Source organism: Pungitius pungitius, chromosome 21, assembly GCF_949316345.1.
Source record: "Pungitius pungitius chromosome 21, fPunPun2.1, whole genome shotgun sequence".
Taxonomy (NCBI): Eukaryota; Metazoa; Chordata; class Actinopteri; order Perciformes; family Gasterosteidae; genus Pungitius; species Pungitius pungitius.
This window is the reverse complement of record NC_084920.1, coordinates 5,758,850-5,781,701: the sequence shown is the minus strand read 5'-3', so window position 1 is coordinate 5,781,701 and position 22,852 is coordinate 5,758,850. Positions and strand designations below refer to the sequence as shown.

The following is a 22,852-nucleotide window of genomic DNA, read 5'->3' as shown; positions in this document are numbered from 1 at the left end:
CTCCTGCCCGGGGAGAATGAGTCCCTCCTCCCGTCTTCTGTAGGTTTGATTTCAACGTCTAAACGAGATACATACGGCAGTTTGCCTTTGGCCCGAGGTGTCCCAGAGCTGCATGCCGGGCCTCCTCTCTTTTATTAACTGGCGGACCAATAAGGAGGTGTCAAGGACGTGCTTGGAAGGGACCGCATGCTGTCGGCGTTGATGCTGTAGTTAGTAGTGTGTGTGGAATGTGTTGGATACATTTGTGTGTGTGTGCGTGTGTGTGTGTGTGTGTGTGGGGGGGGGGGGGGGGGTAGAGAGAAACTCTTAATTTGTAGAGTTGGCAGATTAATGGATTCGCACTACAAAGTCATATTGGAATGACCTTAATCAAGCTAATCGTGTATTCTGCGGTAGGCCGCCGAGCTAACGCGCTATTATCTTTTTTTTCTCAGTCGAAAGAAGCCGACAGAATCTCGTTTATGCGTGATCTAGACCTTCCTCAGGCCATAACGTGCCATCTGAATGTAATATCCTGCGAGAGTTTAGCATTTACCAACAGCCACAACAACCCAATTTGTTCTCACCGCCATGGCAGACGGGGAGAATTAAATGTAATCAGCCAGCTAGCATGCAGTATTTAACTTAGCTACCCCTGTGAGCCGTCTCATGCGGCTCCCTGCGGTATTTTAACTGGGGTGGTTATCGTCATTATCTCTTTTCTTTTTTAACCCAGCTGCCGGTCTCTAAACGCACAAGTCTGGCGGTTGTGAAAGAGCTCTGTGAGCGGGAATGGACTCGCTATCGGAGTCTAATTCGTTAAAACAGCAGGCGTAGCTGCGAACATTTAGGAAACGGCAAAAAGAATAGTAATCAGAGGCGCGGGTAGGTGGTGGCGAAATGAAATTGTTATCATCGTCTTTTTAGATTTGCTTAACACACACAATGCCAGTGCACAGCAGCGCCCTTACATGATTACACAGTTGTTTTTTTCATTTTCGACAAAAAACAAGACGAAAACCAACAACATGTTCGTTTGTCTGCTATTTATTTACTTTCTTTGGCTCTCTGCCCACAAACTAATAATGGCAGATGGCAATTACGAGGTCAACCTATTTAAATAATCTTTTTCACAATAAAGGTAGCAAATATATACATATATGTTACTGAATAAAGATGGGACACAGCATTAAAGACACCGTTTTGGGTTTTTGAGACTTTTTAGACTCCTTTGCAATTTGCCATTTGGGTGGTTGAGTACTTTTCCAGTCATGTTTTAAATTAGAATAAAGAACTCTTACTATAGCCGTAACATATGTTAGCATATACAATGACAGCCAAATCATTAAAAAAATGTGAATTCACTGTACTTTGAGCCAGTACTCCGTAATAACCAATTTATGAAGCTTGTATCCAGCTTGTATTGTGAGTTGGAAAACCTTGTTTTTTTTCTCTCCAGGGGAGCAAAGTCTGTTTGCCAGTGGAATTTATTTTCTTAGCCTCAACTATATTCAATATTGATTTAGGTCATTCATTTATTTATATATATTTATGTATGCTGATAACTCGTTGTGTTTGCTGATCAATACTGACGAGTCCAGCCACTACAAAGTAAAAAAGCGCATCGGAATCAGATGAGTTTCTGTGGACCCACATGCATCTATTTGTTTAGTTTTTTTCCTGCTATATGCAGAAACAGCATGGCTCAGCACAGTAAAGACTGCATACGCTGAGAGCTCCTCGGGGCATCTCTCTGTGGAGCTCAACCTGAAGGCCTGCCTCCTCTCTTTCTGCTTCTTTGTTTAGCAAAATGGAGGGAGGGGGGGGGGGGGGGCGATGAGATGCTGCAGTCTCAGCCGTTCCGGGGTTCTGCTTCGGCTCATCGGTGGGGTTCAACAGAATCCATTTTCCTGCATCTCCTCTCCAATTACTGCACGTCTCGGAGCCTGCGGAAGCCTTGCTTCAACTAGCGAGGCTGCAACTACCGGCAAAACAAGCCCGGCCACTGTTTGATGTGTCACTTCATCAGCGATTTAGAGACCCTGGCTAACGGGCTCCTGCGAATGGAAGAAAGGTTTTATTTCCTGTGATGCAACTTCTTGAAATGTGGTTCTGTTAGCCGAAGGCGGCAGCTCGAAAAAGAAAGAAAAAAAAAAAGCTTCTTTAATTGTCTTCAGACTTTTGTTTCGTGTGGCACAGCGACAGCTGCGTTGTCATTGCCAGTTGTTTTAGATCTTCTGCGTTCTAAAGCGAGAGCCCAAACTCCCCAGTCGGCCTGATTTCATTTCTGCATTTCAAAGTGTGTGAGGTGATGGCTGCGCGCCGTGACAGGAGGCGACTTGGCTCGGGCGCAGCGACGTGCCCTTCAGCGTGCAGGAGACGGCTGCACGATGTGCCTCCCCCCCCCCCGTCCTGTACTGCATTGCAGGCAAGCGTCTTACCTTGTGAGACAACATGTGTCCTTTGCTCGCAGCTCCCCCCCCCGAGCACTCCCGCCCAGATGATCAATTCGATCCAGCTGTTTTTTGCCGAGCTGCGACTTAATCCCCATAATGCTCCACTGTTCTGCTGCAAGGCGAGAGACAGCCTCATTTTTCTCCTGTGGGTTTATACATTTTGGGTTTCGGTAAACAGCGTGGGCTTCTTATTCTGTCACGTGTGCCGTATGTAATCACCTTGAACTGTCTGTAATACGTCCATTCATCACGTCACTGTCTGTCAGATTCAATATGGTGTAGAAAATCCGAGTCCTGTCACGGCTCGATGGGAGTAGACTGAGGAGGTGCACATGTGGGAAGCTTGGGTTGGCACGTGGAATCCGAGGGGATGTGCAAATATGTTCCCTACAGCTGCTTTTGCGAGATTTCTGCGTGAAAAATGTTTTGCCTCTCCGCGAAGACAAGCGGGTTCGTGCCGAACGAAACTCAGCGCTAATGCCTTTCTAAGTGGTTCAATCAGCGGCGGGCCTGCGCCATTAGTGTTTCTCTCTCGTTTCTCTATCAACCTCCACGCCGAACTGAATCGGGGCGCCACAATGACACTGCCGCTGCTCCTCGGTGTAACTACAGACACACAGAGGGAGGGAGACACGTAGATCCAAGACAGCCTCCGCCCGCGTGCCCTTTAGCAGGGAGACGTGGCTAATCCGGCCACATTAACTATGTCCTGTCAGTCAGAGAGGCGAGACACACCTCAGGGATCTGATGGGGTGACACGACACGGGGTCGGAGCGATCAGCTGATCCGTTCATTACTGACGTGACCCGGGTGACAGGTGCATCCATCCATCCATCCACCCGTCGGCCGGTGCTCATCCAGTCGCCGGCCGAGTGAGTGACTTCATGAGGCCAGAGGAATGTCAACTTGGTGGATAGCGCAAACCGTCCAGATCTTCATTTAATCTCTAACTCATATCCTGCTGCTTAAGGGATGTCTTCACTGCAAATATTGACCTAAGAATATCACCATAGGGGAAATAGTGATGGATGAACCATGCCGTTATCGCCCTGAGGGAGAGGGATTTTATCTTACGTTTTGATCTAAGACATGAAATGTGTGGTAGAGACAACCTATTTGTTGGAAGACAATGTTTGGATACAGATCCATTGATAAGAATTAACCCACAAGACAAGTATGTGTGTGTGTGTGTGTGTGTGTGTGTGTGTGTGTGTGTGCATGCACGTGACGGATCTTTGCAGCGGGGCAAGGAGACGCACATTTTTCCCCGTGACATTTCGTTCACTCCGTCAAGCCGAAGCGTCTCTCAGCTCCACACTCGGAGCCCTAGAGCGTCTCTCGGACAGTTCTGCCTGTTCGGTTTTGTGTCTTTCAAAATGTATACTGCATTCTTAAAATTGCTACTCACAGTTTGCGTTCAGCGTTTGAGGGATTTTAAGCGTTGCGGGCGTCGTCTGTGATTTGTGATTTGCACTCAACCCACAAGAGTTAAGCAGTGGACAAACACACAAAAACATTAGAGACTGCACTAAAGATATTCATTGCGCTGGAAGTGGGACACACATAGCCGGAGTAAATCTTATGTGGGTCATATGAGGCATCAGTAGCAACTTGATGCTAGTTAAGGCATCCCTACAATTATTATTAAGTTCAGTCTATTTAGTCTATTCTTTTAATTATTATGTATGACCTATTTATAAGGACATCTGCCCTGTTAGAGAGGTATGTGATGAACCTGTGAAAACAGAGGGAAAGAAAAAGGTTTTAGTATAATGCTCCTTTCAATTGAGGATACATTTAAAAACTTTTTTAAGATGATTTATTTGAGAGAAGATAATATCAAATTAAAAACATTTCCTTTCTTTCAGTCTGGAGAGATTTCCTCACACAACACACAACTTTCAACAATTTCTGTTCCACCAAAACGTTACTTGCTCCTTCAATTTTCAAGATGTTGAAGCTTATATCAGTGATTTTACCCATTAAAATGTTCAAATCAAATGTTCAGACGTTGGAAGTCATGTTATACCCAGCTCCGTATACATATTGTATCCGTACCACATGATTCTAACTTTCTCTGTTAACGCAGACAGTGATGCCGTGTGGGAGTTGGAGTGGTGGATTAATGCGTAACACGACTAATATTCACCAAGTGTTTTACTCCTTTAATCCTGACCATTCCTTAATTATATAACCAGAACATCTACCTAACCTTTGCCATACATTGAAGCAAAGTCCAGGGTCGTCATCTGCGGTGTTTCCGTCCCCGGGCAGGCGAGGCCAGATAGACGTTACCTCAGAGGAGCGCATGCAGGCCTGCGGCCAAGCGCTGTCAGCCTGATGCCCGCCCCGTGGTCCAGGAGGAGCTGGAGGAGCATCTGGAGCATCTGGATAGTCAAGCTCCATTAGCCTCCCCGCTCTGTTTTACACCGGCCGCGATGCAGCCTGGTTGACAAATGGCAGAAGAGGTGGCGTGTGTGATGTGACTCACATAGCTCAGGGGACCTCCACCGTGAATATCCTTCACTCCCTGCTCCTTCCGGTCCTCCCGCCCTCCCTCCGTCTTGAGCGGGCCTTTAGCAGCGGCCTGGCTGGGATTCAGCGGGACTGCCTTAGCTCTCAACCTTGGCGAAGGACTAAATGCAGCCTCAGCCCGGGTGTCCTTGCTGCCACGTCGCTGCTGATAAGCGGCCGAGCCTTTAGGACGCGCTGTAGGACTGCCCCCCCCCCCCGCTTTCCCGCGCAGCTGCAAGCTGGGTAATTGCAGAATCAGTGCAAAATATGAATCAAGCAATCGTTACATCTGACGCCCGCCATGCTACAGTGGCATCTTTCTCAACGAAGGCGGACCTTTTCCTGGGATTCTCCAATGCTCCATTTTCTTTACAGTATTTTCAGAAGCTGATTTTGTGGCCAATTCAAGGACTTAGCAATTTTTTTGTATCTGCACAGCTTTCATTCTTCCACGTTGATTTTTCTTGCTAATACTTGCTTTAATGCATAAAACCTGTATCTCATATTCCAAGGCACAAAATCCTTGTATGAGAAAACCATTTCTTAGATATGACAAATGACATATTTATTTTTATTCCTCTCATATATTGCGGAAATCCAGAAGATTTAAAAGATAAAACAGCAATATTGCCTCTCGTTATGTTGCACCTGGACCTCTTACCTGCTACTGAGAAAATACTAACCCCTAAGAAACAGTCTCTGAGTGGAAATCTATAGTCCTGCTGCAGCTGCGTGATGAATTATTCCTTCAGCCTTTTAAAACCTTCCACTGGCTTTTTTGGCCTGTCCTTGTGCGTCCTGTAAATTGTTCATAGTGATACATTAAGTAGACAGGTGTGTTTGTGTTTGTAAAAATTAGGTCCATTTACTGGGTTGAGTTGCTGAAATAAACCACGCGGTGCCATATTTCTCTCAAAACACAGCGGAGCATTGAATGATGAAACACACAGGCAGAGAGGCTGCAAGTTGGTATTGATGTGTAATGCCCTTGGACCGAAGCCAAGGCGGGGAAATGGAATGAAAGGAAAGCAGTCACTTCCCTGTTGACTCAAGGTTATACTTTACAGGAGCTTCATCTGTCTGTGTTGTCGATGGAGCGCTTAGTGAGTGAGTGCGCTTTGTGTGTGTCGGCCGCAACCATATAGAAAAAGGCTTGTTGACTTTGAAGATTCTCCACAGTTTTTTCCTGTATTTTTTTCAAAGCAAATGCGGTATGTCATGGCTCATCCACGACCGCCGCAGAATGAGCCCTTAGCCTCCGGGACCCCTGCCAGCTCGTGGAAGTGGCAGCGGATCATCCCGGCGTAATAGTCTCTCATAATCCTCTGTGAATGTCCCCCCCCCCCCCCGAGAGGCGCGAGGCGGAGGCATGTATTTGCAATCAGTGTGCATTAAGGGCTGACAGATTTAACTGCTGCTCATGACTGCAATAAACCAGCCCACTGTTCCCATGCTGAACGGAAGCAAATTGAGAACTTTTGAGTGTTTTGTTTTTCCTCTAACAAGGACTCTCTCTTTCTTTCTCCCTGACTGCTGCTTGTCCTTTCTACAGGAAGTCGAGGTTAGTGTCTCTTTTGTTCATTTTTAAAGTGTGTTGTAGATGTAGCACCTGCCTTTTTTAAAGAGCTTAACAAAAGATCAAGAGCCAAATTCCATCTCCTGCTTCCTAATATATATTGATATTGAAACAATACATATAGTACGGTAGGGTAATTAAAAATGTATTTTTCTTTTTAAACTTGCTGATATCAATTCACTTAAGTTAAAACTATGCCTTTAACAGCTCGCCCTGTGTACAATACATATATATATATATATAATGCCGTACAGCTATACTTCAGCTTGACTTGAGAGTTCGGTCTTTGTGTCTCCTGAGCGAAGTAAGACTGAGCCGCACTGAACAGACCTGATCCTCTGGGTCCTCTCTGGGCCTGGTGTAGTAACCGCTTTATAGTTTATCCTCTCTGTCCCGACACACACACACACACACACACACACACACAGAAATGAGCAGCACGGGGAAGCTGATTTTTCTTATCATCGTTCCAGCACAACCCCGCCTGGGACACCATCTAAAAAACAAAAAACAAAGATAGTTTTCAAATATTCCCACAGCAGCAGTGTCAGAACTAAGAGAGTCAAGGTCTTTTTTATTAGATGTTTCTTGTCTTCAGCAGTTTACTTACTTTTAGAAATGTACAACAAAAAATAGGATTAACTCTAATACAACCCTTTTGCCCATTTAACTTTTTCAAAAATATTCTTATTGAGAATTATTCGAAAAGATCATTTTAAAATCTTTAAACATTTGACAGTATTTTACTTTATAACTAATAACTAAAACAAATACAAATTGAGTGAATTTGAAAAAAAACAGGGAGATAAAAAAGAAAGGACACAATAGAATTAAAGGAAATGGAAACATAAAGCGGATACAAATTAGCAAGAGTAAGTGTTTATGCAATTATTCTGACCGACTATTTTCCATTCACCACTTAAAGTTATTAAATATAAATTGGAAAGTATAAGTAAATGTCATCAACAAAAGTGAAAAACCTTGACAGCGATGGTGATGAATGACATGAATGAGTGGGAAATGTAATGACATTGAGTTGTTATTTCTTGAGGGTTTCAATCCTTTGCTACACATATGTTACTAGTTGTACTGTGTACTTGAACATTTAAATTAAGATGAATCAATCAAGCAAACACTTTTCACAGAAATTACCTTAATTGAATCAAACCATGGTTTTACTTGATATGAAATGACATTACCCATTTTAGGTTTTCTGAATTCTAATTAAGAATGAGTGTGAAAGCATACTTTCTCCAGGGTGTTGCCTCAAATTTAATATTAAATCCATTAATGCAAATCCATTTTCCTTCCAGGATGACTACATCAAAAACATGGAACAGAACATTGGCTCTGATGAAAGTAAGTCTTATTTTCTCTGATTAGAATTTTTTTCTCTGGACACACGAGGCTGGCTGTGTGGTTTAATTTAAAGTTTAATGGTTTTTGGACTGAGTGCCTGAGTGTATTCTGTACTATATGCATGATGGTGTGCAAAGACTTTTAATTTTTAAATGTCTTTACTTAACCCAGTGAACATTTTTTGGTTGAAAAGACGTTGAATAGACGTCTATGCCCGACGTTGAAAAGACGTTGCAAAATGGTTTAAAAGTGAAAGTTGTTTCAACGTCTATTCGTAGACGTTGAAAAGACGTCTATATTTAGACCACATATCAACGTGATTTTTAATACGGTAAAATGTCATCCTCTACTTTGTGCTATAGCATTATTTTATAGGTTCTAAAAAGAAATTACGTCCACATTTGTACGTTTACCACCGATATTAAAAATCACGTTGAAAACGGGTCTAAACATAGACGTCTGCAGCATCCTGTCCCAAAACCATCACATCGGCACAGATAAAACTCCCTTCAACTGGACAACACTTAAGGGTGAACAGTGGAGGAGTAGCTGTGTACAGAAAGAACAACTTAAAGATGTACAGTACGTTCAATTCCTGCAACAGAAATTATTCAAATATTCAGAGTAGTACACCAGGTGTAAGGCAGGACAACTGCAGGGACAAACTCCATCAGATGTAACCTCCATCCACAGGAACCTGTGAGGAGGGATGAACAAAGACTTTAGGGAAACGTGTGTAATTTGGGTTTATAATGACACTAATAAAAAAAGTTTAATAATGATAACAGCAGGAGGTGTTTGAGAACCCTTATTTATAGATTGTTTACTTATGACATTATAAACAATTTATGGCATTTCTGGAGTAACATTTCCAGGTATATTATACAGTACCATACTTTACAATGTTGCTTTAAGCATGCAGTAACTTACAATGCTTTGGCTAGCTTGTTTACAGGCCACAACTTGTTGAATTCACCTGCAATCTGTGTTTAGGCCGCGTTGCTTTAAAAACGTGTATTTTCTACATGAAATGGGAACGGCAATAATATGATATGGGTACAGCAACAACCTAACGCATAAGCAACACCAAACACACGGAAAATACTCTATGAGGTTTACTTTTGGTCCAGTTCATGTTGAACGCTAGCAAGCTCCGAGCTAGCATGCTAACTAGCAAACGATAGCGCTAACGCTAACTAGCTTACCAAAACAACAGTCTTTCCCGTATCGAGTGGGCAGCAGTAAAATAACCGGTTATAGTTCCAGGTGTGCTTCATTCAAACACTCACGTACTTACAGAGTATTGGGGCCGGTAGCCGTGGTTGTATCAGCCCGTTCACGTCGCTCTGCTCCCGGACACACTTCCCCTCGCGCTGCACCCGATGGAAGCTCTGCAAGCGTCTAAGAACTTGCGCATGCGCGTTACAGATGTGATCAGAGTTACGTGTTTACAACTAATGTTTGAAACGGCTCGCATTAATTTGTCCTTAAAGCATATTGTTACGCCTCCTCTCCCGAGCCGGGGTGGCGGCGTAACAGACACACACTCTGTATTTCCATATTCATGACGTTTTAAGAAAAATCTTAAATGCGTTGAAATCACGTCTTTGCGTAGACCAAATTTGGCCGACCAGTTCATTCATTATTATGATAATCGTAATGATATTATCGTCTCTCTTTCAACCTTACGTTACCACATGACACATACTCGAGAAATTTACCCTTTTCTAGCACTTTGAAGTTTCACGCACTTTTTCGCCGGTTGAAAAGACGTTGAAATGAGGTCTTAGACGTTCAGACCTCATTTCAACCCGATTTCAACCATATTTCAACGTTGAAATAACGTCTTGTGCTCACTGGGAAATGGACAGTTCTACTTCAAAGAAGAAAAGAAACCGTTGTATTTCCACTGTATTTTACCAGCATGTCTGCCTTCATACATCTGCTTTACACAATGGGCGCACATCCTACAAGGGATGACTTTTCTCAATTGCAGCAGTTGTGTAAGGTCATCCCGCGCGTGGGGAGCACTGGTCAGAAGTGTCGGAGCTTTCGGAGGAGGAGAACACGGTTGTGCTTCAGAAAAAGGAGAGTCTCGGTCTTCAGTCTGATCCATTAGGCTGAAAAGCCTGCTGTAATTGCCTTTGTTGCTGAGGGCTCTACTCCAAACTCCCACCAGGTTGCATTTACCTCCATAGGGATTCTATTCTGGAAAACCTCTTGGAGGAGGACAGAGACTACGTGAAAATGGTGAATGGCTTTTAAATGTATTAAAGCAGCAAGAGAGTGTTTTCTTCCACTAGGAGACATTTAAATTATAAAGAGGTTTAACTAAGGTCTTGAGAAGATCAATATTCAAACCTTAACCTTGTATATCTTAAATACTTGTAAATGAAGGAGGTCACTTTGAGTGCTGGACCACACGCTGCGTTTGCCTCTTTGGGCTCGTTGTTACGCTCAGCTCGCTGCTTTGATTCACTCTCTCTGCTCCCATTTGTACCATTTCCACAGAAAAGCTCTTAAAACTCACTGCATGCCACCTGTCTGGCACTAAGCAGTGGAAATACAGGAATAGCTGCTGAATATTTACCAAGCGTGAGCGAGGATTGCACATGAAATTGTGTGGTCAAAACCCTGATTGCGAATGAAACTAATGGTGCTACATCATTTGCATATCTAAAAAAAGCAATTGTTTACTAGCATGTAAAAACATTTAATGTATTACCTTGAACACGGAAGAAAAATATTTAGCATTTATTAATATAATAATACAAAAAACGTCAAATACGGCTACATAATTCATTCACCTGGAGCTATAAATAAATACTTATAAATAATTTGACCAGCAGCTGTGCAACTTAACAGCGGCTTATGCTTGTCAAATACAAACTCTTGTGTGGAGTTCTGCTCTCATTTCACAGCTCAGATGATGGAGAGACTATCCATGCTCGTTTTAGCCAATTAAGCCGCCCCTTGGGCCCAGCAGCGTGTTGCATGCTGCGTGGGGAGGGTGGGAGGTCGCTTGTTGCGCCACACCCACGCTGCCTCTCTCTCTCTTGAAAGACATTGAATAGTATTAAAGGTTCGCCTCCAAGGGGGAAGTTGTGAGAAGCAGCAGCTCCAGGGGAGATGTTCAGTTGAATACCATGCATTTCAACCCGGTCCCGACTCCCACCGCAGCTGATTCTGCACAATTAATTGTTCAGGTTCCTCTTTATTAGGACAGTAGAAACTCCGACAAGGTGTACCTGCAAGTCCTGTTGAGAACAATCAACCTGCAGGCTGCTGTGGTTCTTCAGTGAGCTGATTGAGACGTCAGCTCGGCTCTGCAGAGTATTTAAGGGCCATTGCAAAAACAATGAGGTTCCTACTGCTTTGATTTAGCAGAGGCGTTGTCATGTTTGACCTTGGAAGCTTGTATTTTAGCCAACCAATTAAACGTCACTAATGCCTAGACACAAGCAATTATTCTCCCCGTGAATATGCTTATTTTTAGACCACTTTGGGAAATTATTCATACATAATTCGTAATAAATAGTTATTGCATCCTTTCTAATTGTGAGTGAATAATTGCATGGCTCTACTTCAGTTCAATAAAAGCTGCATGTAGTTTTAAGAAAACGACCACCGATTAAGTCGAAGGGTATAAAAGCCCAAGTTTTTAAAGCCTGTCTCTCATACTCTGTATATTCATTAGCATCAAACCTTTTTGGTTTCAGATGGGTGTTACTATTTCTTGACAAGTCTTAAGCGGATCTTCTTTTCCTTTTTGGCCCGGAACCGTACTTTATTATATATCCTGTCCAGCTGCAATGTTTGGGAGACAAACAGCTGATCCAGGATGAGAAGATTTTTGATTGACATTACCACAGGCGGATTGAAAACCCCTAATGTCCCTCGCATGTCCCGGGACCTGCATTGAATTGTCAATGCAGCGCGATGTCAACAAGCAGCAGAGCAGGCGAGGTGCAAAACACACTTGGATTTCATTTTTCAGTCTACGTAGCAGTTGCATAAGAGTACTTTGTGAGGGATGTGTTTGGTCTTAAGCTGATGTTCGGAGGCAGACTTGATGTCTTGAAATGCTGAAAAAGAGAGCAATGACACATCACCACCTGAAACTATACTGAACACACCAAGCTGTGTTTCCATGGGAACATACAGTAAAGTGATTGATTAGTAGATGTGTTTTAGAGGGAATATTTTCGCTGGAAATTCAGTGTTTTCAGCTGTTTTCTGTGAAATGGACTCACTGTAAACTCCTCACTCAGCAAACAAACAGGCGACTGACACTGTGAAGGACTGGTGAAAAGTATCTTTGTTTAATCCGCATTGAAGGATTGAAACCAAATGTAGAGCAGCAGCTACAAAATAAATATACCATCCAAAGGGATATTTTTTCTCAAAAGAAACAGGGTGTCCATTTGCCAATGAGCCTGATAATTAAATCAACGTTGATACTTCTTCAAAGCCATGGCATATCTGGACATACATAAAATGCATTATATGTCTCACTGATTGAGTAAGTTTGATCCAGATGCAGATGCACATTTCCTATTATCAAACTAACCTATAAAGAGGATTGTAGAGCCTTTGTACCGGTGTATGTGTGTGTGTGTGTGTGTGTGCACCCTAAGTAAGTTTTACTTACTTCTCTCTCATATTTTCAGAGTGCACAGTCTGGGTTCTGTGCCGACGGTCTGCGGGTACAGTCACTGTACCTGCACCTGCTGTAAAATTTCACAGAAGAAAGTGGTTGTATATTACACCACTAAAATATACCATTCAATTTGGTTCCTTGCTCCCATCAAAGCTTATTGGCCATGACCGAAACCGTTTTTTAACTAAATGGGATGTTAAGTCTTGTTTTCTGACAGAAACTATTACTAAAAAAAAGGAAAGCTTGAGGAAAACAAGAGTGATGTGAGTGGATGTGAGATTTGAAAATATGAATATGTCTTTGCTTTTCTTGTTTTAAAGAAATAGTCTACCTGAGATGTATGGTGACAGTTTGGATGGATTCCTCAGAGGTTTTTATGACAGAAAAATAGAAATAACAGTAAAGTATGGATATTGTTACAGCCAATTGGATCAAGATATTAATATTATATATATTCATATATTATATGAATATATTACACGTTTGCTCTGTTATGTTTATATATAGACATATAGATCTATCTATATATGTATATATTACATTAGTTTTTGTTATCCAGCTGTTGTTTCCAAATGCATAGTCTTGATCTCACAGATGTTTGATTTTGTTCAAAACTAATATTGTATCGCCAATACTTCTTTCACCATTGTCACCTTTCTCTGCCCTTCTATGGTGAAATTACGTTGCGATGTCTGATAATGCAACCTGTTTCAATGACGTTCAGAAGTCTGTTTGACCACTTTGTGTCCGAAAACAGGTCTAGGTAACTTAGAAGCTTGTCTGCTTGAAGCTCAGGTATCCTTCCATCCTAAAGAAGGCCTGTGGATCATGAGCCAGGAACCTGCGAGGTCCTGTTGCTCTTTATGAACTCCAGTCACCAGCTCGTTCATATACAACAACACCACAGGCACAAGGATTCCTTCCAGTATTTCTGGATGCCTTCAGAGTTGTCAAGTCCTCCACTGTTCCCCGTATCACCTAGTCTTCGGATTTGAAGGAATCTGGATGGCAGCCACCTCGTCTGTTGACCGCATTGACTGCAAAGCAGCTGCTCGGAGCTGACTCAGGATCTCACAGCTTAAATTTCTCTCCCCGATCGCCTCTTGCCACTCACTCTTAAATTCATCCGGGCCTGTCTCTTTTTTTTTTTTTTTCTTGCGAGGCGGAAAATGGCCTGTGCGGGTGTGACGTACGGTTCGGGGATGGCATTGACCGCAGGCCGGCGAAGGTGGAGGACACAGTTCTATTTCCATCTCGGTCTATCGGTGAAGGAGAGGTTGATAGTGAAGCGTTTATCTCTCCACAGATGGAGAGAAAGAGAAAAGCCCGGGGAGGAAGGAGGATATGAAGAAAAGGGGAAGGGAGACAAAGACGGACGGTGTGTGATTGTGAGAGAGGGAGGGAGAGAGAGAGAGAGATGAGTTGACACGGGGGGGGGGAGTGAGATGTGACAAGTGGCGGAGAAAGAGACGCTCAATCGTGGGGCTGACGGGCTCTCGGGCTCTCGGGCAATCAGACACAGCCGTCAGGCAGCGGCGGTACTAATGACAGCTACGCGTCCATGCTTTCCAACAGTGCTGACTATAAAATCAATGGCCTCATTTGTGCACGCCGATAGAATATTTTTCACATTCCGTGATGTTTTTTTTTTTGCATACGCCCGTGTTGAAAAAGAGAGGATGGAAGATCGTGTCATAAGGTGTGAATGTGAACGATTTAAATGTGCAGCACTTACAATAGCTGTTTTTTCCCTTTTGTTGCATTCAATACGGTGAACACATGCTCCTTGTCAAGAAGAACAAAACAACAGCCGCAAGCGCTTTGTTTTTTTTTTTCTCCAGGAGGTGACAAAAATAGAGTATTTATGCAGAACACCTCAGCGGTGATTGACACCTGTGGTGATTTGCGGTGTTGTTGTTTTTGTGCTTGCAGCCGTGGACACCACCAAGGACCCGTGCCAGAACGTGAAGTGCAGCCGGCATAAGGTGTGCGTCGCCCAGGGCTACCAGAGGGCCATGTGTGTCAACCGCAAGAAAATGGAGCAGAGGTTAGTTGAGTCCCATAGTCAGAGGGAGGGATATCACATGAATTCATATAGACTTTTTTAAAATAATGTATTATTTATTATGCATCATTATGAATACTTGAAACTTCAAACTGAGTTGCTTATACAATTCTAGTCTTTATGGCCATTATTCATACTTAAGCATGAATAGAGTTGCAACACAGGGAGGAGATGCTAGCTTAATGGAGAACACCTGATGTCAAAGGTGCAGACGTAATGAATGATTCATGCTTAATACACTCATCGTGATCTAATGCCTGATGTATAATAAATTCCCGTGGCTCGTTTTAATTAATAGGGACCCACCGTTGCTAAGTTCAATTACTTAAAACTACACGGATCATCAGTTTGGCGCGTTTTTAAGGTGGACTAAAATGAAGACTTCATCGAATCCGATGAAAGTGGAAAAAGGCTTCTCTCCGCTCCATGGAGGCGATGATGCCCAACACCGGATTCCTTATGCACCACATAAAGCTTAAAGCCGGCTGATCAACTACAGAATATTTTGTTTCTCCATGTGCCCCAATTAATCTCTGCATTTTGTCTCGCTTCACGCATTCATAATAGTGTATTTAGAATCTGACCAATCGTGAACAACAAGGCTTACATTGTGGTCATGTCATATTATATGCATTGTATATACAAGCAGCATATTAGTAAGTTAATAAGTTTGGACAGGGAGGGTATCTCCTATTTGACAACTGATCTTCGTTGCTCTTCGGCGGGAGATACTTATCATGATGTATGTATTTTGTTGGTCTACTTTTGTATTATAGCACGACAATGAAAGAAACTGAGCGTGTAACGTCAATCTTATTATCCGTCACTAAGCAACCGTGTTCTGCCGTCTCTTACCACTTGAGCTTGTAAGAATGCTTTGTGCCCAACTCAGAGAAATAATATTTTACCACTTAAGATAATGTAATCTTCCCTCAGAAAGACCCTTTACCTTTCTGTATGAAGCTCAATAAAAAGCACTTGCAGTCCATCACCCATTCCACTTTGACTGGAAAACAAATGAGCAGACTGAAGACAAATGAATGAAGTGAATTATTACCACCTTCAAAGTCTATCTGCTGCTCCAGGCATTTATCTTTTTCAATAAAGTGCTTCATTTACCGAGTGACGGCATAGATGAGAGCGACCGCGTTGAACAAATGGGTGATAAGCACGAACGCAGCCACACCGAACCATCCCAGCATCATTAAGTAGCAGCTTTAGAAGCCTGTAGCACAAAGCGCTGTGCTCCCTGAAAAAGAAGTCAATCAGAGGAGGGCGAGCGAGTGTTTTTTTTTACAAAACACTGCTTTCAAACACCATCTGACGTGGCCAACTGACATTTGAACTTCTTTCCCGGTTTCCCCCTTTAATGATCAGAGTGAAACAGGCAGGGCAGCCGGAGGCTCATGAAAACGTCTGCAAGCCTTGTCCCGTTGTGGCCTCCTCACCCGTGTGTGGCTCCGATGGACACAACTACGCCTCCGAGGTAAAAAAGCAAAACACCTTTCTCTCTAGATCTCTCCTCACCATAAAACACAAGAAAATTGAAAGTGCCTGTGTCGTCGTTTTTTTTTTTTTTTTTTTTTTTTAAATAATGAGAGGAGTCCAGTTGGGAGCTGCTGTGCTGACATCCCCGCGGAGGCAGAAGGGCAGCACAGTTCATCACCGGCTCGACGCGCTTTCAGCAGCATCACCGCTGCCACGACTCTCTCCACTGATTGATGCGTAGTTTCAAATTTTGACCTCACATGCAGAAGACTGGTGGAAAACGACAGCTCATTCTCGCTGCCTTCCCCCCCCCCCTCCAGAGTGCAGTGTCTCCTCTGAATGAGCGAACCCTCTCTTTCCCCCGCGGTCACCTCCATGAATATTTGAACCGTCTCTTTCTCCTCACAGTGCAAGCTGGAGCAGCAGGCCTGCCTCGCGGGCAAAGAGCTGAGCGTCACGTGTGCTGGATTCTGCCCCTGCGCCACGGCCTCCGTTAGCCTCTCAAACACGGACACGAAACGTGGCAAGTGCCCTCCGTTCTCCGTCTTCCGTCCGTCTCAATTTCGGGGGGGGGGGGCACGCCTCCCCTTCAGCAAGCGTTGTGGTCCCCGTTAGTCGAGTCGAGGTTTAGAAAAAAGCACCACACGCAGCATGCGGTCAGTAAGGGGACAACTGCTCAAGCTAGTGTTGCAGGATCAATAGAGGTTACCGTTAGCCAAGTAGCCCTCATATGGTTAAAGGGCTCTTTAAATCCTGCAGTGATTAATTATTTAGAGTGTACGCTGTATATCATTGCAGCCAAACGGTATTGATTGCCCAAGCTCGTGAAAATGCCAATTAGTGAATCAAAACGATGAAAATGTGACTCCTGTTTTTTTTTTTTATCCCGTGCTTAGCCTGAAATGGAAGATGGATTCCTATTTGGAAAACAGCAATATCAGGCCTTGGTGTTAATTGGGAAACAATGTTTTCTTTGGTTGGTAGATCACGTACTCGTGAATAACAGCATGAACCGCGAACGATTTAAAAGCCTTTGACTCGAGCAACAGCCCGCCCGTGTCCTGGCAAGGCGAGTCACAGAGCGGTTGACTGTCTGCCGCGCCTCCGGATGCCAAGAGTCCTTTTTTCCTCTGCTCCCTCAGAGAGCTGCACTGGCCAGGACCTGGCGGACCTGGGAGACCGTCTGAGAGACTGGTTCCAACTCCTCCATGGGAACGCCAAGCAGAATAACTCTGGCAAGCTCAGAGCTGACACCGCTTCAGGTTAGAAACCAGCCGAGCGCTTTTGTTGTAAAAGCTACAACTCAATTGTCTGATCAGAGAAGTTTAGCCCAAACAAAAACAAAAGTGCAATGACAGGGTGTATTTTTATTTTTTTTATCTATCAGCGCTGGACAAGAGCCTCGCTGCCAGCTGCAAGGACTCCATCGGCTGGATGTTCTCCAGGCTGGACACCAACAGCGACCTGTATCTGGACCAGGCTGAGATAGCTGCTATCAACCTGGACAAGTACGAGGTCTGCATCCGACCCTTCTTCAACTCCTGTGATAGCTACAAGGATGGGAAGGTCTCGACCGCCGAGTGGTGCCTCTGCTTTTGGAGAGAAAGTGAGTGAAGGGATCTCGGCGAGAGAACACTATCTGTCTTGGGATAAATCTCTAAATGGGGGAAAGATGTAAAGGTTACATCACAGGGGGGTATAGAGGCCTTGTAATGACTTTATTCCACATCTGGGTGGCAAAACAGTCCTGCTTTGGTTGCTATGAAACGGGGAAAACACATGAGCGCCTTTCCAAAGTTCCAAAAATGCCCCTATAAAGTTCATCTTTATTCTGAGCTAATCAACTTCTGGCTCAGACTTCCAACAAGAAGAGAAATGAGCGTATTTCCAAAGATTAAGTTCAACCAGAGCCAACAGGGTTTTGTTTTCTAATTAGCATTTTTAATTACACATTCTGGTTGTCTGTTTCTTCTCTTTGACCTTTCACGGTTTTTACAAACCACTCTCCGTCCTTTCTCTTTTCCACCATCACTTACTCATGTCTGACATTATTCCCGGAAATGAAAAGCAGCCCCCCCCCCCCCCCCCCATTCTCCTGCTGAGATCAATCTGGACCTGTTTTATCTGAGTCATTTGACAGTTTGCCAGAATCCCTCTTTGGCAAATAGAGAGTCCTTCACAATGTCCTTACCTGATTCAGGGTTCCCTTGAGCAGGAAAACACTCCTTCATCTGCTTCACGGCTCCATTCTGCCCTTCTTTTCACTAGCGGTTTACACCAATGACTTTCCCGTCACAACTAAGCTCTCATTCCAACACAAACAGTGACTGATGCCTTTTTTATCTTTGGCTTCAGCTGTTCTGGGAACCTGGTAAGTTTATGAGTTATGCTTGAACACGGTGTTCCCCAAAATGAACCAGTCAGAAGACTCAATGCTGATGGGATTCTGAAGGCTTTTTCAATGCACTGCATCCCAATATTTGGAAAAGAAGCTCTATCTCCTTTTGTGCAGCATCAGCTTTTACCAATTTACCATTTTTTAATATATTGTACAAAACTTGAGCTGGTGTATGTCAGGTACACGTAATCTATGCCAGTACTTATAGCGTTAATGATTGATAAAAGATAAAAGATGATAGCAGAAAACCCAAGATATGTCAATCTAAATCCTAAAAAACACATCAATGATCATCTATTGATCAAAGATGTTCTTGTTTTTATGTTTAATTTGTGTTATACATTGAATATGATCAGGTCCAACATTGGATGTTACTCACGCTCTAAATGCTATTTCAGCTTTGCTCATTTGCACCATTTGATCGGGTTCTTCTGGCACTAACCTAATTTGCATGCCAATTGTTCCATTGATCGGGCATTTAACCTGCATGCCACAGATTACATCGGCTTCCCAATCAATTTTTCATTACAAGCCGGTGGTATTTATAAACCATTTAGTGATGATGGTTCATACGATAATGATTTAGAAAAGGATGTTAGAATTGAGAACTGATTACAAACTGTTATCTGAACAATTATTGATTATGTTTTGTGAATTTATCTTGTGCAAGCATCATAGAAGAACAAAAGTACTGGGGAAGGTTTATTGACCCGGGCTTCAATGTAAACTTTACCTTTCTTCTTTGTTTCTATTTCTATCTTCATTGCCGTTCTCGGGCTCCACCCATATGTTCTTTTACCTAAGCGCTCGGCGATCGATCAGGCTCCAAGGGAACGAAGCACAAGACTCATTAAACCAATCAATACGGGCAAAAAAAACTGTAATTATGAAGAGCTTTGATTGAAATAAAGTTTGAGGACAGCAGTTTTAGGAATCGCCTGTCATCACTTTTTCTTGATTGATTCTCACAGAGCCGCCGTGCCTCGCTGAGCTGGAGAGGATCCAGGTGCAGGAGGCGGCCAAGAAGAAGCCTGGTAAATTCATAATCTGTCATAACAGTACTGCGAAGTTATAGAAAATAGTTACATTTGATTGATGATTTTTTTTTTAAAAGAAGAAAACAACAAAGAAAACATGGCGCCTTGTCTCCTTTGTCCTGGAGGAAGGGGAGGAGGCTTGTTTAAGAGATCGCAAGCACACACCAGAGTAGGTCCTGTAGGGAGAGGGGTCAGAGGTCAGTTCCAAACCAAAAGGTTTCCTGAGGCCTTCTTGGCACTGTTTTGTTGCTTGTGCTTTCACACTAGCGGAGGGACGAAACACAACACACTGTATGAAATCATATGCATGATATGCTGCCTTGTGTAAAACAAACAGGGAGGCTTTCCCTGTCTTTGTGGTGGTCCCCCCCCCAAAAAAGATCTGCCTCTCCATTCTGACGGATGGTCGTCTCGCAGGTTCACTCGTGTCGGCCTTCAGCGTGAGGCGGCTGTTTTGGCGGCGTTTGTGTGAATATTTAACAAGGAGGCTTGTGCTTGCAGGGGTGTACATTCCCAGCTGCGATGAGGACGGCTACTACAGGAAAGTCCAGTGCGACCAGAGCCGAGGGGAGTGCTGGTGCGTCGACCAGCACGGAGGAGAGATGATGGGCACCAGGATCCATGGCAACCCTGACTGCGGTAAGAAGATGGGGCCGGAAGGGGGGTGGGGGGGGTGTTAGACACATAATCTCCTATTTTCTCAATCAATAACTCAGTCCTTGAAGTCAGATTTTCTTAAAATATGAAAATATTTGCGGGTGCAGAGACATTTTAACTTGTGAGTCCGTTGCTATTCATAATTTTTCAGGTGTAAATGTAATATTTTTCCTAAATTCAATAGGCACTGATGCACTATTAATTACACACACAAACCTCTAGACATTATCAAACACATTGTCTTCTAATGGAAACGTGTAGTAATGTTCTTACTGCGATTGAAGTATCTTTTTTTTCCGCACTTGGCCTCTTAATGAAAAATAAATCCACCTATCAATCCGTTTCCAGAAGAAGCAGTGGGATATTCTGGAGACCTGGGGAGTGGAGTGGGATGGGAGGACGAGGAGGAGAAGGAGGCAGAGGACACCGGAGAGGAAGAGGAGGAAGAGGAGGAGGGCGAGGCGGACGACGGAGGGTACATCTGGTAGAGGCGTGTTCACAGCCGCCGGCCTGGAATCCTACAAGGGGATGGCTCTCTCTAGGGAAAAGATTTTGGGATCGGACCTCCGAGGCGTGGAGTTGTGTATCATCCTGGTGGGATATGTGGTGCTGGTCAGGTCCAGGGATGAGACGGATGACCAGTTTTTGTCTTAGATATGTGCAATTGCTTCATTCTCTTATCTCTGTTTTTCTTTGAGCAACGGAGCTTTTTGTTTTGCTGTCCTGAAAAGCAGGACCCACTGACCACTGCACTGTAGGTAGCTAAAATCCATCCGAATCTTGTCCAACCGCCATCTATGCATTTAGAGATTACCAGTAATTTTGTATTCTGTGAACAGTTGCTTGAGTATTAAAGCCACCGTCCCACTGGAATGATCAGGTTTCAAAAGGAATAGTTTGATTTTGTTTTCGTAAACATACTTGTTTTGTTAGTTTTATGAGAAACTTGGTGTCACTGAATATGAAGCTGAGACTGATGCCTGAGCCTAGTATAAAGATTGTAAAAAAAGGGCGGGAACAGTTGAAAAAAACCTCCAAATCATACTACATCTTGTTTGTTGCAATCAGCCAATGCAGAAACCACAAAATAAAAGCGACGTGTTTTGTGATTATGATGACCATCCAGCAAATCACTGCACAAGGAAAATAAAGAGTCTGACTCGTGTAGTAACACACCGTAAAAATGCAAATTCTTCATGCAGATTTTATCCAGACTGAGCTGAGCCAACCTTCTCTCGGTCGTAGCTTCATATTTACCGAACAGACGAGAGTCGGATAAATGAGATAAAAAAGTTTATTTGCCAAAATGTCAAACTATTCCATGTAAGCAGTTTAGTACGTGTTTGTGTATGTCCCAACTGTTTCTATATATAAATCCATTGCAAATTACCCATGAAACAAGCTTCGAGCTTTTCAGGTTCAGCTTTTACGATGGTGCTGCTCCACAGTTTGTAGCAGTTTTTAAATCTTACTCACAAAGTAAGTGGATGCCAACAACTATGAAGGACCTACATTTCCAGTTGGATTACTTTTATTGAAAACCTGTAGAATGTACTAGAATGACGGCCCAAACTGTAGTAGAAACCACGCTTTGCTCTGCTAACACTGAATTCATGATAAAGAATGTGCCACAACTACGTTTTATTCTGCAACTTTGCAACTTGAAAAACTATTTTGTGTTTATAAAAAATTCTGTGGATTACTTGAAGTTCTGTGTGTATACTTGAGATTGACATTGTTATTTTTTTTTTTCTATGATAATGTTGTTGACCATGACTTCATTCATGCTAGTGGTAGACCGGACATTTTGGTTGTTTTTAGTATTGCATGTTAGTGAACAAGAATGTACTTCTAGGCTGAGCACTTTACTAATAAAGGCACTGGAGCCAAACTGTATGTTGACTTCAATCTTTTCCAACTAGAGAGAAATGAGGTTGACTTGGTGGTTAGCGCACCACAGAGTCGCTCACCATCTTCTTTTGACCATTTTGACAATGCATCTGCAAGGGAACGCTGAGCAGAGATGCCTGTGGGGAAATTAAATGAATTCCTTAAGCTAAAGGCAGGTTGATTGTCCTTGCTGCAGCAAGGTGCACAGGACAGAGTAGACCCAACTTATCTTCGCAGATCAATATTTTCCAAATCTGCTGCTGTGCACAAATGAAATGACTCTATTTCCATTATCACTCCAGCCGCCTTGCATGGAGTAGCTTGTTTATTAAACCCAAACGGCGTGTGGAAAGATGATATATTTTTGGATCACACAACTTCCTCATGACCTTTGGGTTCTCCACCGGGTGTGTACAGCACCAATTACTGAAGCCGTTTTCGGATCCGGCCAGTTGCAGCCTGAAACTACGTGTGATAATGTTTAACACAGCATGAAATAAAGAATACTTCATCTTCTCCCTGGCCTGCAGCGGAATCAAGAAAAGCAGTTGTAAACTGCAAAGTCTCCTCTCAGCTGATTCTCTACTGAATCCGTTCTGTTCGCTACTTAATTGCATTTCAAACTCCTCCAGTCATGGGTTAAAGTCCGGTATTAGATTTCTAAAAATTAAAAGAACATGAGATAACTCTGGCAGTTAAGTCTTTAAAATCATCTCAGACTTTGACAGGCAGCCAGTAAAGGGCAGCAGGGATTGGGGCAGTGAGTCACTTCT

At 43.3% G+C, this 22,852-nt stretch overlaps 1 protein-coding gene across 2 annotated transcripts; it reads left to right on the top strand.

Moving 5' to 3' along the window:
• Nucleotides 1-7,757: 7,757 nt before the first annotated feature.
• Nucleotides 7,758-22,085, top strand: LOC119213005 (testican-2-like). 2 transcript variants are annotated; one of them, XM_037463978.2, is made up of 9 exons: nucleotides 7,758-7,884; nucleotides 14,477-14,586; nucleotides 15,985-16,095; nucleotides 16,506-16,620; nucleotides 17,240-17,359; nucleotides 17,485-17,703; nucleotides 19,467-19,529; nucleotides 20,034-20,171; nucleotides 20,538-22,085. In XM_037463978.2, exons 1-9 carry the CDS (start codon nucleotides 7,857-7,859, stop codon nucleotides 20,675-20,677), a joined length of 1,044 nt encoding a protein of 347 aa, XP_037319875.2. In that variant the 5' UTR covers nucleotides 7,758-7,856; the 3' UTR covers nucleotides 20,678-22,085. The 2 variants fall into 2 exon arrangements, with proteins under 2 accessions (XP_037319875.2, XP_037319874.2); XM_037463977.2 differs by having other exon boundaries at nucleotides 14,477-14,591; nucleotides 15,987-16,095.
• The last annotated feature ends 767 nt before the right edge of the window (nucleotides 22,086-22,852 follow it).

Excerpts from the sequence above, each read along its gene's own strand:
- LOC119213005 (XM_037463977.2), top strand. The coding sequence starts at position 7,857 with ATGGAACAGAACATTGGCTCTGATGAAA. Across the intron at positions 14,592-15,986 it reads CGCAAGAAAATGGAGCAGAG|AGTGAAACAGGCAGGGCAGC; the intron begins GTTAGTTGAGTC and ends TTTAATGATCAG. Across the intron at positions 16,096-16,505 it reads GACACAACTACGCCTCCGAG|TGCAAGCTGGAGCAGCAGGC; the intron begins GTAAAAAAGCAA and ends TTCTCCTCACAG.